The 17,707-nt window shown below is 42.1% G+C and overlaps 1 protein-coding gene across 2 annotated transcripts in view; it reads left to right on the plus strand.

Moving 5' to 3' along the window:
• Positions 1 to 17,707, plus strand: part of FLT1 (fms related receptor tyrosine kinase 1) — a 198,505-nt gene that overhangs the window by 69,328 nt on the left and 111,470 nt on the right. For both annotated transcript variants that reach the window (XM_089304276.1, XM_089304275.1), the window contains exons 8-11: positions 1,873 to 2,047; positions 3,461 to 3,578; positions 6,012 to 6,181; positions 6,577 to 6,736. In XM_089304276.1, coding sequence (XP_089160402.1) covers positions 1,873 to 2,047; positions 3,461 to 3,578; positions 6,012 to 6,181; positions 6,577 to 6,736 — 623 coding nt within the window. The remainder of the gene's footprint in view (positions 1 to 1,872; positions 2,048 to 3,460; positions 3,579 to 6,011; positions 6,182 to 6,576; positions 6,737 to 17,707) is intronic.

Here is a 17,707-nt window from a genome sequence, read left to right on the forward strand (position 1 = left end):
AAGTGGAGCAGCCGGGACTCAAACCAGCGCCCATGTGGGATGCCTGCATCTCAGACAGTGACTTTACCCACTCTGCCACAGTGCCAGCCTCAGTTCTCTGATTTTTAATGAGAGTGACTGACTTTTACCTCTGGTTAGTGCTGAGAATGAACAAGATGGCTGGGACATGTGCTTGTACCGACAGACCTAAAGGGACAAGTGGGGTGGAAGTTTATCAGACATGGCACAGCAAAGAGCTAAGTTTAGGACCCAAAGATCAGTCTTGACAGCTTCCCAAGTCTTTTCTTCCATTCCCCACCCCTCCTTGAGGAAGGATTGAGATGAGGAAATTACATATACACTAGAAAATGTAATGCTAACTAGATAAGAGGAGGCAAGCAATGTGATCTCATCTTAAAGCCGTGAAGTCGTGGTGACCATACAGACTGCTGAGCCTCGGGCCTGTCTGCTGGGTGTCTCTGAGATCAACCTGGCTCAGCACCTGCTGCACGCTGGTTAAACTCCTCCATGGCTCTGGATGTCCCCAGAGCCACTTGCTATGATTTGGTAGAATTTCTTGAACATGGCACAGAGTGAACTGGGATGATACTACCTTAGTCTTTCCATTTTTAGCAAAAGACTCGGAAGGTGATTTATTAAGAGAAACACTGCCGGTGCTGGCCTTGCGGTATGAAGCCACCACCTGCAACTCCAGCATCCCCCGTGGATGCCAGTTCATGTCCCCACTGCCCCACTTCTGATCCAGCTCTCTGCTAATGGCCCAGGAAAAGCAGTGGATGGTGACTCAAGTGTTTGGGCCCCTGCATCCAAGTGTGAGACCCTGGTGAAGCTCCTGGCTCCTGGCTTTGGCCTGGCCCAGCATTGGCCACTGTGGCCATCTGGGGAGTGAACCAGTAGATGGTAGATCTCTCTCTCTCTCTCTCTGTCTCTCCCACTCTCTCTGTAACTCTGACTTTCAAAATGAATAAATAAATCTTAAAAAAAGTTAAAGAAGAGAAACTAAGGATAATTATTGCCCAGGTTTGTCTGTGGCAGGAGAACAGGTTACCATTAAGAGAGGTATACATGCTGGAGGAGAAGCACTACCAAGACCTGAGTTCTTAGCCTACATGGGCTGGAGTCTCTGTTGCTTCAGTTTCTCCATCAGTGAAAGGGTGATAACCTTACCACTCTCCCTCGGTTGTTGTGAAAAGCTATTGCGAGCTCTGGCCGTTACGGCCAATTGGGAAGTGAACCAGCAGATGGAAGACCTCTCTCTCTCTGACTCTCCTTCTCTCTCTGTGTAACTCTGATTTTCAAATAAATAAATAAATCTTTAAAAACAAAAAAGTAAAGCATTTGCGAATAAGTATGAGAAATTTTATTTGAAGAAAGTTAAGTGCTAAGTAAATGCTAGTATGATTCATACTCAAGGTATATCTAGACAGAGGTTTAGTTTCCTAACATCTTGCTCTTTGTAGGGTACATATATGTGTGTGTGTGTATATATATACATATATAGTTTACTCCCAAATGCCTTCAATGGCTGGTGCTTGGTTAGGGCCAAGCTGGGAGCTAGGAAGTCAATCCAGGTTTCCTATTGGGTGGCAGGGACCCAATTACTTGAGCAATCACCTGCTGTCTCCCAGGGTTTGCACTGGCCAGAAGCTGGAATCAAGAAACCAGAGTTGTGTCTTGAACCCAAGGTCCTCCAATGTGGGACCTGGGAGTATGGCTAGGCTAAAGGCCCACTCAGTCTTGGTGAGTTTGACATGCTTCTTAGCGTATAAAAAGAAGCTATCATCAAACTAATTGCTCTGAGAAATACTAAAATGCTATCCCTTTAAGCATAAGGATCATGACTTCTACGTTTGTTACATGTTTCCTTTTTAGACAAGTAAGAGGGCTTCGGTCAGGCAACGAATTGACCAAAGCAGTGCCCATGCCAATGTATTCTACAGTGTTCTTGTTATTGATCAAGTGCAGAACAGAGACAAAGGACTTTACACTTGTCAAGTGAAGAGCGGACCGTCGTTCAGATCTGCCAGCACCTCAGTGCACGTGTACGGTAAGCTGCAGAGCAGTCCTGCCCACCCGCTCTGTGCTCTCCAGTCACCGGAGATGCCTGGGGCTCAAACAAGTGACATTTCTCTTGTGTTTCTTCACTGTCATGAACGGATAGAGCTTTGCCACAGCCTCCTCCCTATCCCTGCCCCAGAGCAGCCCAGGTTACGTGGTCTTTAAGTTTAGGACTTTTGCATTGGACACCCTTTTCTTTAGAAGTTTGCTGGGGGTAATAATGCAGTTAGAAAATGCTTTCAGAATCCTTCTTTTAGTGCTCTAGAAAATGGAGATCAGTTTTATTTTTATTCTCTGGAGAAAAAGTCTCGCAGTTACTACCGTGAATTAGTGAAATAAAAATGTGCTATGCTAAATTATTTGAATTAATGCTATTTTAACCCTGGTTTTACTACATGAAATCCTAATATTGTCACTTACTTCCAATATTCAAATTCCTTATTTATCCCCATGTTGAAAAGGAAAACATGAGGCTGGCATTATGGCTCAGTGACTAAAGCTGCCTCTTGTAATGCCAATATCCCATTTCAGAGTGCTGGTTCGAGTCTTAGCTGCTCCACTTCCAATCCTGCTCCTTGTTAAACACTGCACCTGGGAAGGCAGTGGAAGATAGCCCAAATACTTGGGTCCCTTCCACCCATGTGGGAGAACCAGATGGAACTGCTGTCTCTTGGCTTCCTCTTGGCCCTAACCTGACTATTGCAGCCATTTGGAGAGTGAATCACCAGTAGAAAATCTCTCTCTCTCTCTCTGTCTTTCCCTCTCTCTCTCTCTCAAATAAGAAATCAAATGAATAAGTATTTTTTAATAAAAACAAGAAAGACAAACAGTGTGAAGAGCAGAAATTATGGAACAATTTTACCCAAAGTCTTTCGTGTCTTGTTGACTTTCTCCAGTTGATTTTTACAAAATATCAAATTAGTTGTTAGGGTATCTAGAACAACTTTCTCCAATCTTATTCAGATTGGCCGGGTAGATTTTTAGAAATCCCCTCTCCTCCACTTTTTGTTACTGTGACATAAATATTTAAGGTGTTTCAGTTTCTGTAGTTCCCACTGTTTTATGTCTGTTGGACTTGCTACCATTTGATTTGAAAATATTTCATCAGGTTGCTTTTGAATTAGGAGGGATCTTCAAAATTTTCACAGAAAACAAGAATTATGAGAAAATTATGCAGGGATTTCAAACATTTTTGTTGCAGAATAAACATCTTTTTAACTCTATTTTCCATGAGCTCTTTGAAGTACTGTTGTATTGTATTCATGGATATTCAGTCTCTTTGTCAGGCTCCATCTAATTCAGCTGTTTATTCATTACTTGCGTTCTCTCTTAGTGAAGCAGTGAGGTTTTGTTTCTATAAATGTGCTCTTTTCTAATGTACCTATCACCTTTCCTTTGAAAGACAAAGCATTCATCACTGTGAAACATCGGAGACAGCAGGTGCATGAAACTGTAGCAGGCAAGAAGTCTTACCGGCTCTCCATGAAAGTGAAGGCATTTCCCTCACCAGAAGTGATATGGTAAGACCCTGATGATTTTCTTGTCCGTGTAAGATAGGCTTCCTTAAGTAGGAAGATGTGAAAGCCCAGTGACTTGGAGCAAAGATCAAGAGGGAGCGGGGCACAGTGTTGATTTCTGGGTGGAGGGAGTATGGAGGGAGATCACGAAGCAGGAAGGGCTGAGGGTGTCCTGGGCGCTCAGTTTAGTCAGGCTCTCCCTGCCTCTCAGCCTCTGCATCTCTAAGCCTTCCTATGAGGTCAGCATTCTCTCAATGGGATGTTGAGCATTGACTAGGACGCATCATGACTGTGTAACACGCTCTATTAACCCTGAAGAAGTGGGCCTTGTAATGACGATGCTGAAAATCATTCTTTCATACACAGCTGGCTTGAGAGGTCCAGTCTTGATTTAAAATCAAACCAGCATAAATAGGCACAAGACTTACTCGTTGCATGAGAGGTTGGATGAACCTACCTGAATGAATTAAGTTTTATTTTGCTCAAAGACTGTATATTCAGAAACTCTTCAAGCAGTTATATTTTTTAAAAAATCCACTAAGACAACAATTGGTATAGAACAATGTAATCTGGTTATAATCTGCAATCATTTTGTGCAATTACTTTTAAATGCCAGTACCATTGGCTCAGGTCATTACATTTAAAACAAAGGGTATAATGCAAAATTGACTAGGAAAGCAGTCTGTATGATACAGAAGTGGTGTATTTTAGAACCTTGTCAACCAGAGCTTATTTGGCTTCCAGTGTCACGAGGGTAATACCTGTTTCCAGTTTCCTCAAATACTTAATAGGAAATTAAAGGGGAAAATGAAACTTTGCACACTCTGCCTTCACACCATCACAGTAGAAAAGGGATTTTATTTTTTGGCTCATGATAACAACATTTTGAATAGAAATGTCCTGACTCCAGGAGGTATTATGCTCATGCCTCAGTATCCTCATCTGTGAGCACTGATTTCTTCTGTAGTAAGCAGCAAGAGCCTCAGAACAATTCCAGCTCACCTCGGAAATGCTGACTTGCTAGGGAAATAATTTAAAATAACACTAAGATGATATATGTGTAATCACAAAATACAGTCTAGTTATTTTAACTGCTTGGGAACTGAGAGCTTGTAGTCACAAGAATTTATTTGCAGGACAAAGGGCCTTCAACAAATTCATGAAAAATGTTTATGATGAAAAAATTATGCCTGGATTTCAATATTTGCACCAAAACCCCATATATGTGTGTGTGTGTGTGTGTGTATACACACACACATATATATACATACACACACACACATATATATATATATACACAGGCAGAGACCACCCATTTGCTGATTCAATCCCCAAACACCTGCAACAACCAAGGCTGTGTTGGGCCAAAGCCAGGAGCTTCATCCAGGTCTCCCCTATGCAGGAAAGGGGCCCAAACCCTTGGTCCATCTTCTGTTGCCTTTCCCAGCTGGATTGGAAATGGAGTGGCCAGGACACAAATTGGCGCCCACATAGGATACCGGCGTCGCAGGTGTTGGCTTTTTTCTCATATGCCACAGCACTGGCCCCTCCATGAACTTTTTGAAGTACCCTTGTATATACATGGTTACGATACCATTTCTGATATAACACCCTGATACAGAACACAACCAATGCTTAAAGTGCCCATTAAAAGAACTGTGCCTAATAATATATAATATATATAATGTGCCCAATAATATATATGTGCCTAATAATATATATATTTTATATATATATATATATAATGAGACACTGAGAACTCTAGAAAAGTCTAGAAAACAGAGGTTAAAACTTGGCAGAGTATCCAGGTCTTTATACAATTAAGTGATAACACAGCATTGATTATGTATTTTTAATTTTTTATAATTTAAGTTTCTGTTTCTTTTGTGTTCTTCCTGGGGGCGGGGAATCTTGATGGTGTTGATCTCACTACATTTATGAAAGGGACAACTGGTGTGACCATTTGTATAGCTAATAAGAACTCCACATGAGACCACAATGGGAAAATCTATTTTTATTTTTATCTGGAGAAATGATCTAGTTGATCTTACAATGGCCCTTGTAGAGCCGATTGGAGCCTCATGGAAAACTCTGGAAAACATCTCGGGTGGGATCAGAGCTGGTGCCTGGGGATTAATACTGCAGCCAGTGTGGCCTCCAGCATCCCGCTGGGAACATTAACCCATGGCTTTTCTTTCTTCCCTTGGTTTACAACTTCCTCTTTGCTAAGGTAAATGAGGTGCTCCCCAGTCTCAACACCACACAGACCTTCACCGGGAAGTTAGTGCCTTTCCAAGGTGCTTCTCTCTTTCAAATCAACATTGATGATCAAAGGCTCAAAACCGATCACTTAAACTCTCAAACTCAAATGGCAGTGTTACCAGAGGATATCTGAGAGGCAGATGAGATGGCTACTGATGACACTTTGCACCACAGGTTAAAAGATGGGTCACCTGTCACTGAGAAATCTGCTCGCTATTTGGTCCATGGCTATTCATTAATTATCAAAGATGTAACTGCAGAGGATGCAGGCGATTACACCATCTTGCTGCGCATAAAGGAGCAAAATGTGTCTAAAAACCTCACGGCCACTCTAATTGTAAATGGTAAGTTTCCCATTCATACTCTCTTCTGGTTCTGGGCAGAGGGACATTACAGAAAATTAGCAAGTACAAAAAATCAGTATAGAACAGCAAAGGAAACAAAATGTGAAGTAATTCTTATGAAAACCTCTTCTTTTTCCATCATTGCTAGTTCATGTTTGCTTATCTTCCATAGGCAACGTGACTTTTTATAATGGTGGTCATACCATGGAATCAAATTATTACTGCTCTCAAAACACTTCGATTTTTTCCCGCTGGCGTCTTCTTGACAAATGTGGAGGTTTACTGTGTTGTTGTTTCCCCTGACATCAACACCAGGGGGGCTGTGGTCGTTGTGTGGCCCAAAAGGACATCGTAACAACCCTTGACCTCTGTCCTGTTCTCCATCTCGTTTCCAGTAAAGCCCCAGATTTATGAAAAGGCCGTGTCATCATTTCCAGACCCGACTCTCTACCCACTGGGCAGCAGACAAATCCTGACTTGCACCGTCTATGGCGTCCCTCAACCTATAATCCAGTGGTTCTGGCTCCCCTGTAACCATAATCATTCCAAAGCAAGGTAGGAACACTTGGATCTTGACTAAGCCTCAAGAAATTTAACATTAAGATGCTTTAATGGACACCAATGGGAGTTTGCACATGGAATGTGAAATATACTGGGGACAAAGGCTTTCCCTGCGATGGAAATGTGTAGACGTCAGTTACTCTTCTGTAGTAGACATACCTTGATATTGGCTACCCTTTTCATAAGTTCTCGCTCTGGTTTCCAGATTTCGGAGCACAGGCTCAGAATTAAGGTCACTGCATGAGCTTGTTACTTTAGAGTTCTCTGGGTCCTCAAGTGAGGCTCTGTGGATGTTGGCCATCCCACCTCTGTCAGCTCCCGGTCTTCCTATTCGTCACCTCATTCTCACTGGATAGGATCCAAGATCTTCCCTACACTGATGATCATTGTTTCCTACTTATGGACTTTGCTCATGCTCTTCCAACTACCTGAAATGCACTTCCACCCATTGTCTGTCCCCTAAGGCTCTCTCCAAAGCTCAGCTCTTGCATCACTTTCTCTGGGAACCCTCCTGCCTGCCTCATTCAGACTCACTTTTTCCTGCACAGCCTGACCAGCACTCCATTTGCACCACTGTTGGGTCACTCGGCGTGAACATGCTTGTCTCTGTCTAAGCTGTCATCTAACTGAGACCACCTCTGTGTGGTCAGGGCTGCTCACCAGGCCTGGTGCCCTGTGCATGCTGACATCCCTACCTTCTGCTAATTGTGTAGCATTTCCTTGCATCCTGTTGACCACTGGGCCTTGTTTGCTGTTTCCCCTTTTTGTTTAGTCTAGAAGGATGATACTAATGATAGTTCATGGGAGCTCATTTGAAGAACAGGAATAGAACTGATAGGTCCAACAATAAGATATTAGTGAAACTATCTAAGAATCATCATTAATGCCAAAAATGTTTTTAATTGCTTTTAATTCCTATAGCACAGTGTTCAGGAGAATTTCTGTTAAAAAAAGGATAGTTTGATGAAAAATAAACAAGGCATAATTCAACATAAACAGATACAAGTGGCTACTTGGCTTTCTAGATTCTTCCCACAATTCCAGTTCTTCATCTTGTGTTTTAAGCTTTTATTTAGGGTGTATCACGCAGAGAGTGGAAAGTTTCTGGTGAGTTCTGGAAATTCTGAGAAGTAGTGTTTACACATGTCTGATTTCCCATTTCAATGTCATTTTCTAAAAATAGGAATACAGAGAACTTGCAAGTCTGTCATTCTTTCTTTACCATTTTGGATATTTAACCTGACAAGCAAGTGAGATCTGAGATTTGGTATTATTTCGCTCATTTGGAGCAAGCATCAATACTTACAGACCCTCAGAAGTCTTAATACTTGTACTAACCTAGCATGCAAATAAATTTAAAAATAACTAAATAATTAAAGCTATTAGATTAGGCTCAAAGCATAGAGTTAATTTTTTGTGAAATTACATAGACTTTTAGAGATATTTCAAAAGTTTCCTTTTGACAGTATTATGCTTAAAATTTCAACGCTATTTAAGACTATAGTTAGTAACTGTTAGAAAATAACAATTATGAGTGATAGAACATATGATTATAAGCTTGGAGCTGAAGGATGCTAATAAAATAGGATTTAAGAGTCAGACCAGCTGACGTGAAACCTTGTAACCATGGCCTCTCCCTCTCTTTGTGATGTATGGGGTCTTTCCTCTACATTATCAGCCAACTCACCAAGGCCGGAAAAGATGTCTCATTCCTTTAGGCATTCTTGCAAGACTCCGAGCAGCTCTTTTCACATTTGTTGATTTTTTGAACTGGCTTCTGTTAGAGGCATTCAATTTTTGACTATTCACAAGATGTATCAGAAAGGAAAGCCTTAACTGTGCTAGCTTATTCCTTTAATATGTTGTTGCTGGAAATTATACGTCATAAATATGCACGTCCATAAGACGCTTGCCATCTTTAGTGAGCAGATACTGGTGGAGTAGCTTACATGTGTCAGGCCCGGATGTGGCGCCTGGGGTTAAATCAGTACATTTGACTTAGAAAGATTTCAGAAATATGCGTGGGACTTTGCTATGCTAGGAAACAAATCTAGCAACTCTGTTTAATCCTCTCAGAGAGAGAAAAGTCAAAATTTACAGTTCATGAAGCCTCTTTAATTTCTGGATTTTTCAAATATGTCTTTATATAAACATATTTTTATACACTTGGATTAACTTAAATTCCATTGTAGACAGGAATATTAGCAGCAAATGAATAAGAGATTCTGTCCCACTGACTTTTCTATAGTGACATGTTTGCATAATAGTATCTAAACATGATTGTCAAGAGATTGGATAATTATTATATATACATTTATATATTACTCTTCAATGTGGAGAATAATTTTATCTCTACTTAAAGGGCACATCTATATATGGTCAGAGCCAAAAACATTACTTTTGAGGCTACACTGTTGTTTGCTGTAGTTCAAAATTATTAACTGGTTTAATATGACCAGCTACTTAATAAAAGATAATATCGAAACACGTTCTGACTTGCACTGTATAATCTCTGGGAGTCTAATAAATAAGTAATTATATGTGTAAACTATCATAACTACTGTTCAACTAGAAATGTCCTCTTTTGAAAAATGTCGTAAAGGATTTCATGCAAGTACGCTATTTTAACTGAATAATATTTTGGTTTGGTTTTTGCCAAGAATTTGTTCTTATAAAACATTAGGGGGTCATGGAAGGATGGTTGCCTTTAAACTGACACAGCTAATGAATGAGCTGAGAAGAGGTAGAACAGAATCTTCCCCTGTTGTACTTTTCTGCCCATCTGGATGGTAAAGTGGTAGAAGAACCAGCCTATTTCTTTTGAATGTTTAATAACACGAGCTTCAGGTATCAACACTGAATGAGGTAAATTTTTGATTTTTTCTCAGCAACTGGGACAATTTTCAGCAACTGGGACAGATTTCTAAATAGATATTTCTAAACCTGCTCCATGTTAGCTTGGAATAAACCTAGGGTCTAGGGAGCATCCCAAATGGTGTTGAGCTTATACAAGGATACGTCACAAGATTAATGGAAAATGGAATGAAAAAGATTAGCTTATTTTGGTGCAAGAGAATTGAAATATATATGTGTGTGTGTGTGTGTGTATATATATATATATGTATATAAAGGGATCCTCAAATAATCCATGCAGAATGCATTTTATGAAAAACCCATACATGGATTTCAATTTTTTTTTGGCACCAAAATGAGACTGAATCCATAAAGTTGTCATTGAATTCAATGTTGTCCGTGGACTGTGTGAAGTCCCCTGATGATGCTTTTCACATGTCGCGTTCACAGCTCTGTCCGTACAAAATCAAGATGATTGCACACACTTCAGAGAGAGGCTACATGGCCCAAGCTAGTGTACTGGGGATAGATATGCCATCGAACTGTGAGGTTGCAATTATTGCTGGTGTGGGTAGGGGCAGGGTACATTTCTCTAAGTAAGACCCAAGAACTGTTAAGGAACTGGAAAGGAAAATTCTGCTGCTAGAGAGCTAGTTTCACAACAGTGAGAAATGTCACTCAGCACTTCTGAGAAGCTAACGCACGCTGTGGGAAGTAAAACGCAACGCTGCTGCACTTTTAGAAGCAGAATTTTAGTAGGGCTGGAAAGAGGAAATGGCCTAGAGTTGAGGAAAATGCAAGGTGTGACTTTTCAGAAGGAGAGAAATTCTAGAACTACAGAAGCGTTAGGCAAAGTAGAAGGAAGGCTGGAGGGAGGGGCGTCATGGAATGAGGCAACTCTCCGTGTCCGCGTGGCCGGACCCATTCCGTGGTTTCCTGGCACGGAGGAAGTGGTTTCACCTCCTGAATTGCCCGAGGCTGGGGTAGAGAAGAGTGGGCGTGTGGGCTCTGCAGGGCCGCCTTTGCTTTCTAGACCGCCCATCCTCCCTGCATTCGGGAGAGGGGAGCCATGCATGCCAGCCGCCCGGGTCAGGGCTACAGCTGCAGTCCTAGCCCTCTGAGCCAGGCTGGGTGCAGACTCGGAGGAAACGCTGTTCAGATGAGCTCTCCCTGGCCAAGCGCTTGGTCCGCAAAGGAACACGGAACAGCTTAGGACTGGGGGAAAGCGGCCCCTTTGTGAGGACCGCGAGTACCCCGAGAGGCCAGGGAAGGGAAAGCCTGGGCACCGTGCATCTGCTCTGTGGCTCACAGGGTCTGTGTTCTCAGGAAGAACCTCAGGAGGTGCTTCAGCACCCGCGGTCCCCCAAAGCACGGGGTCTATGTGTGGTGGTGACCCGGCTTCTGCTGGGTGCTTCTATTTTCCATTTGCCCTGATCGCTGCCCCATGAGTGTCCAGAGGCTACCCAGTGCTTTCTAAGGTTGTTCCCTCTGTTTAAAAAACAAAACAAAACCAAAAAACAACTAAAGCCTCTTTTAAAAATATTGAACGTATTTGACTTTTTTCCCTGGAGGGAGGTTGAAGGCCTACAGTCTTGTTTCGATTGGCACAGGTCTTTTAGGTCACGGCTACTTTAATCCTCTCTCCCCCCACCTAACTACCACAGCCATCATCCCAGAGTGATAAATAACAGTGGTCAGTTTTAATAGATAGAGTTGAAACATACCATGTCATTCTCCTTCTACAGAAAACATTATTAAGCAATACTGGGTTCTTTGTGATAATATTATTTTTTTTATCAGCAATCGGTGATGACTAGTAAAAATCTACTTAGACACTTCTGCTCCTTCTATGGCATTAATATTGCTCACTTCTTACGAACCAACCTTGTGTGGCATCGATATTCAGTCTAAGTATACTGTCTGCCATCTGCTCATGGCATAAATATTTATGAGGCGCCCACCATGTGTTAAAACATAAACGTCATTTGTGTTCACACTTAGGTTTGGATTGTAAAAATCAAGTGTTCATGGAGATTCCGTGTAGGAGTCGTGTTTGTACCTGCGGCATATCTGTGACACACTCAGGAGTAGGGACCTGGGAATCGAGGAAGCGGGTTCTATTCTTGGCACTGACCCTGACTTCTGGGTGACCTTGGCCAGTTATTTAATCTGTACTTCCATTTCCCCTTCTGTAAATGGCAGCTACCGGGCTTCCCCTTTCTTATAATACACAGCTAGGGATGAGTTAAATAAGAAAATCACTTGAAATGACATTTTCTGCTTTCCAAAACGCTTAAAATAATTTTCCAGTTCCTACAATGATGTTTCCCATTGACTGCTTACCAACTGTAAGGCCGTTTGACCATTCACTCTGAGAAGCAGTGCACAATTAACTGAAGCTTTCAACTTATGAAATTAGAATGCTTGTAAAAAAAAAAAAAAAAAAAACAGAAGTCCTATATACATTGTAAGTAGTTCCCTGGGATACAGAATTGACTCTGGTTCTGAAGCAGATAATTACCCAGGAAAAACAAAAGTCCAACAGCCCCTCCACCACTGTGTCAAGCAGTACTTCTTCAGGGCCAAGCTGGACCACCTGTGCGAGCTGCGGTCCAGTTCATACAGGTGAAGATGTTATCATTCTCTGCCCAGTAAGCACCAGCGCCTCACTTGCATGATTTGGTGCTTTGCCAGTGAGCTCCCTGAGGATGCAGAGAAGGTGCTGGAGTCTCCAGGCACAGGAGGTGGGGGAAAGTCGGTACAGGATTCTTCTTTACTTGTGTAGCATTGAATGATGGGTTTTCTAAGGAAAACCTTGACATACCTGGACTCTCAGGGGACTATTCCAAAAGTCTCATGGAGGTCAGAACTGGAGTAGAAAGTAATTACACATTGCAGAAGTTAAATAGAAAATAATATCCCCTGTCACTCTCAGTGACAATGTGATGTGCCCTCTCTGAAACACTGTTCATCAGCCCCATCAGTAGGGTTCTACTGGGCTCGGCCGAGAAAGCCATCCACTCCAGTGTGAAGTGTGCTTCGCTGTTTTCTCCCAGGGGATGGGAGGGGGTGGCCTACAAAACCAGGCAATGGCAGAGGCATCCAGAAACTCTAAGAAGGGCTTGCTTAATTGCATTTCTCTATTGTTTGCATTAGCAAATTGGCAAAGAAAGGAAGGCCTGAATCATTAGGGATGTGTTAGGGATAGATCATTTGGAGGAAATGTAGTTCTGTGCATCAGTGGGGTATGTAAAATTAACAAGACAAAAACAAAATAGTTGTTAATGGTAATTAATTAGAAATGGATTCAAGGACCCACATTGAATGAACTGCTGGCTTGAATGTCTATTATTTTTATGCTATAACAGTTTTATGTCCCATATTTGATTTTCTGTCCATAAAATCAAAGTTAACAATTTTGAAAAAAGTTATCCACATTTCCTGGGTGCAAAATGCGGGTCAGATGTCTGAGGGAAGTAACTTAAGAAGACTTCCTTTTGGAAATGTGATTGCATACCTCAGATTTTAATACTTACCACATTCCTCTTAAGTGCACACGTAGTTTGCTTCCATGTGTCTCTTAACATATATTCTATGCAGCGATGGCAGGCTCCCATCAGGCATGCAATGGAGAATTTTAATTTGCCACAAACAAAATCTTGAATCAGCCTTATGAAGAAGACCACTTGACCACAGACCACTTTAGCCGAACTTTGAGCTTGAACAAAGCCAAATAAAACTGGCCATCTTATACAGGAGGCTTTCATCACAAGCCAGAAGTGGATGTTCACTTACTAATGAGAAACTTCTTGCATTCTGTTATATAATTACTGCACAAGGAAGTGCACACTGTCTGATGCGAGTGTTCGGACAACAGCCCTTATTAATATTTCATACAAAGACCTGAGAGCAGAACACGAGTTCGTTTGCCAAATGCCTCTTTGCCACTTTTATATGCTTTGTGAGATTTTCCCTTTTTCCCACTCTTCGTGGTCATATAGTGATTCGGATGAATAATTGTTTCTAATGAATTAACTGTCTCCTGTAATTGCTATCAAACATTTCATTATGTGTCTTAAATTAAACAAAAAGGCTGAGTCATAGAAAGTCTATGCTGGCTGGTTTTTGTGGGGATCTTTTCAGCAAGATTCAATGTAGTTCCCAGGATTAGGAATGACAGGAGAGAATGACAGAGTTGGGGAGGATTCCCTAAGAAGACTGGAAGAACCTCTCACATTCTATGTGGCCATTCACAGATTTTTTTTAATTGAATGAGTATTTTCATTGCTGAATCTAGAAACTAATGTTCTGAAACAAGATCCTTCATTAATAGATAAATAAAACAAATCATTTATAAAACATGTACTATTTTTGAAATCTATCTTTTAGATATATCTCCATTGACTTGTTAGACTTTCTTTCCTTACTTCCCTCCCTCCCTCCTTCCTTCTTTCCTTTTTTTCATCCATCCTTCCTTCCTTCCTTCACTTTATTTGAAAGGCCAGAGAGACAGATGGAGAGAGATCTTCCATCCACTGATCCACTCTCCCAAATGCTGTAACAGCTACAGCTGAGTTAGGCCAAAATCAGGAAGCTTGGTACTCAATTCGCGTCTCCCAGATGGGTGGCAGGGACCCAACTACTTAAGCCCATCGTCTACTGCCTCCCAGAGTATGCATTAGGAGGAAGCTGGAGAGGAAGTGTAGTAGCCGAGCATGAACTATGCACTCTGATATAGAGTGCAGGTGTCCCAAACTGGAATTTAACTTCTGCACCAAATGCCTGCTCCAGTAGGCTATTTCTTAAAATACTGAATCTAGTTTGTGATGTCAGCCTAACATCACTGTCTTTTAGGTGAAGAAACAGGACACAGAGAACTGAGAATAGGAAAAGGGTGTGAAGGATTTAGACCAGGCTTCCCGTGACTAAGCCTTGTTTCTTCATACTTTCTCTAGACTCCTCCTAAGATGTTCTATCTCCTTGAATACAACGCCCTACCAGATTGTAATAGCTATAAAACGGTTCATGAATGAGCCCTTTCTCTGCCAAAAGCTGTGTTTGGCCCTCAACACACAGTCATCTGTACATAATGACCATAATTCTCCCTATTGTCCCACAAGGAAACCGAAGCTCAGAGAGTTACATCCCAGATTATGGCATGAAAGCAAAGAGGAGGAACAGGTTGGTGTTTCAGAAGGTTGCTTTTCATTGCTGTCCCCACAGGGTTCTTCTGTGCATTCCCAGAGGAAGAGGCAGTCGTCCTCCCATGGAAGCTTGGGGGAAGACTGGCTTAGCCTATCAGATCTGTGCTAACCAGCATTGAGTTCAGATTGAGTCCACCTGTTGAGTTAGGATTGCGCTGAGGCTGGCAAAAGAAAGGAATGATGAGTTAGCAGCAATTAGGAGAATTCGGCTCGAATTTCACAATTGTCTTTTGGGTCCCAAACCTGCACATGGAAGTAGATCTTTTGAGGAGCTATAAACCATAAGGGGATGAGCAAGTCTGACAAGACCAACCTCAGTAGTACAGTGAATCAGACAGTTAAAGGGCCCTCCCCAGCACTGCCCTCTCTGTGACTCTCTCATCAGCTGGGGGTATTTGATCTGTCCCAGAGTGTCCCATTCTCTTACTGATTGTTCAGGATTATTGTTCTGGATTGGGATTCAGCACACACTTAGCCTTCCTGAATAATTACATGGAGATGACACACGGAGAGTAATTGAAGGAAGTGCAAGAGGAGGAGCCCAAAGAAGACAAAGGAAAATGCATGAAGGTTTATAGTCAATGGAGTGAATGAGCTGGGGTCATGGAACCTGCCAATTTCAGCCTCAGCATGCCTTGACCCAGTCACCTCCAAGGATTACTTCCCTTAGAATGAAGAACACATTAGAAGTATAGCCCTCCCCCCACACACACCAGAAAAAAGAGCTAAAGCAAGATGAGAAACTATCGCTCATACATCAGCAGTTATCTGTCACTCCCACAGCTAGTTAATAGCAAGCCTGGAATGAGACCTGTGTCTCTGATGTCCTGTTTAGCGTTATTTCTACTACAATATTGTCTCACGTCTCCACGGGGGTGCTGAGAACCTGGCTGTAGAAAGTGGGCCAACCATAGACAGTAGGCAGTGTGTGCCACAGATTAGAGGAAGCCCTGTGGAACCCTGGGGAAGCAGAAGGATGGGTGGGTCCTGTCAAGTCACACAGAGAGGGAGAGGGAGTGGGCCAAAGATGTAAAGGAGTGGCATGGAGGTGGGAATGGGTTAAGGAGTTGATGAGGTTGTGTCAGAAGACTGATTTAGTTGGTGCATCAGGTTTGAGTTAAGACAAAAGTAAAAACCACAATTAGAAAGCGAAATTGGGACTTGATGTGGGATTTCTTGAATAGAGACAGGATAGTCAAGCCAGCTGGCCAGGCTACTTGAGCTGACCATCCATGGCCAGGGCCGGGTTGTCTGCTATATTTTCCCCAGAAGTATCCCTGGTCACTTGTTTCAGACTGGTGGACTTCCACATACTCATTATTGGTGGTCTTACTCCTGTGGCTCTTCTTCAACATGTATCATGTGCATCGTGCGTCGTATCCCCAGAATTCTGCCTTCCGTGTCTGAAAATCAAGACCAAGGAATTTCACTCAGGCTTCTTTAAAACTTGCAAGGGTGTATACTATCCTGTTCTCTTAGGTCTTGAGTGCTCCCTATGCCTTGTCATAAGAGACTCACTGATGGCTACATTATTGGCAAATCCTCTCTGTGAATATAAAAAAAGTCCTTCAATGAGTAAGGAAAACAAGAATGTGTACTTGGAGATTATCTAGAGGCAAACAGAAGGTTATGTCTGGGAGAAAACAGGATGGCCTCAGATTTCTATTTTATTTTCTTTATAACTAGAATTTATTGATCACCTCCCCATGATGTTAAATGCTTGATGTCCATTCTATATGCATTATCTTATTTAATTGTCACAGAACTTCTATGAAATGGATGAAACTGTTACCATTTTCCAGATCAGTCCAGGGACCTTGGTGAGAAACCAGTCCTCGTTGACATGGCAAAGAGACTGTGAATAAGTGGGCAAAATAACTTCTCTGGGTTTGGGTTTCTGCATCCATGCAAGGAATAATAGCAGTGACATCATAAGGTTGTTGACGAATGAAGTGAGGTAATATACGTGAAGTGCTTGGCCCAGTGAGTAGCACCTTGCAAGTACTAAGTTTGTTTGCTGAGAGTTGCCCAGTACTTTTGGTGCTTTCAAGTGGCTGCCAGCTGCAAAGCCATTTCCCTCTGAAGTGGCTTCACGTCCCCACCAATATCTTGTGAGATTGGAAAATAATCTGACAAGATGATTCAGGCTGTTAGGTTGATGTCTCACAAGGAAACACGCTTGCATTTTGGGGCATGCCTTCTTTCTATGATGACTTATTTCCAAGAAATCAGAATAGGGCCAGAAATGGTGGTTGTCTCAGCCTACTTAGGAAACTAGTGGAATCTTAGTTGCTTGGAACTCCTCTTTTTCATGAATTCTCCCTCAGCTATTCAAATCTTCATTGAATGTACTCTTGTTCAGTCTGTATGGCACGTGCCGTCTTGTTATTCCACTTGCTTGTGCTCAATTGCATTCTATTTTTCCAGGAACTCAACTCGTTTCTTCAATAAACACATATATTCCTTAATAACTGAAGGAACTAAATAGCGTAACTTCTGTGAGACATGAGCTTATATCTAAGTGGACTATCAGTGAACACATTACTTTGTATTTGAATAAAACAGTGCTGGTATAATTTTTGCAGCCAATTTTTTCCCCCTATTCTTGAAGACCACACTGGTCAGGGTTCTGTTTTCCACTGGACCAGAAGCTGCTTCTCCGTGTGAAACTGTCTGTGATTATCCACTTGTCAGGCAGAGATATTGCTGAGCCGAGTCTATCCAGAGCCCAGTGAGATCCCCTGTCTTCATTAATAGTCATCATGGTGAATGGAGAGGCACTGATGGCGGTGACATGGTGCTTAGTGTAGGGGATTGTTTGAGGGTCATTTGACGGTCACTAGTGTGACGTTGGAGGTAAGAAGGGGAAGGCAGCGTTGACACCTGCCACGAGCTTGGATCTGCATCA

Source organism: Oryctolagus cuniculus, chromosome 9 (assembly GCF_051225735.1).
Source record: "Oryctolagus cuniculus isolate XC-2025 breed Fujian yellow rabbit chromosome 9, ASM5122573v1, whole genome shotgun sequence".
Taxonomy (NCBI): Eukaryota; Metazoa; Chordata; class Mammalia; order Lagomorpha; family Leporidae; genus Oryctolagus; species Oryctolagus cuniculus.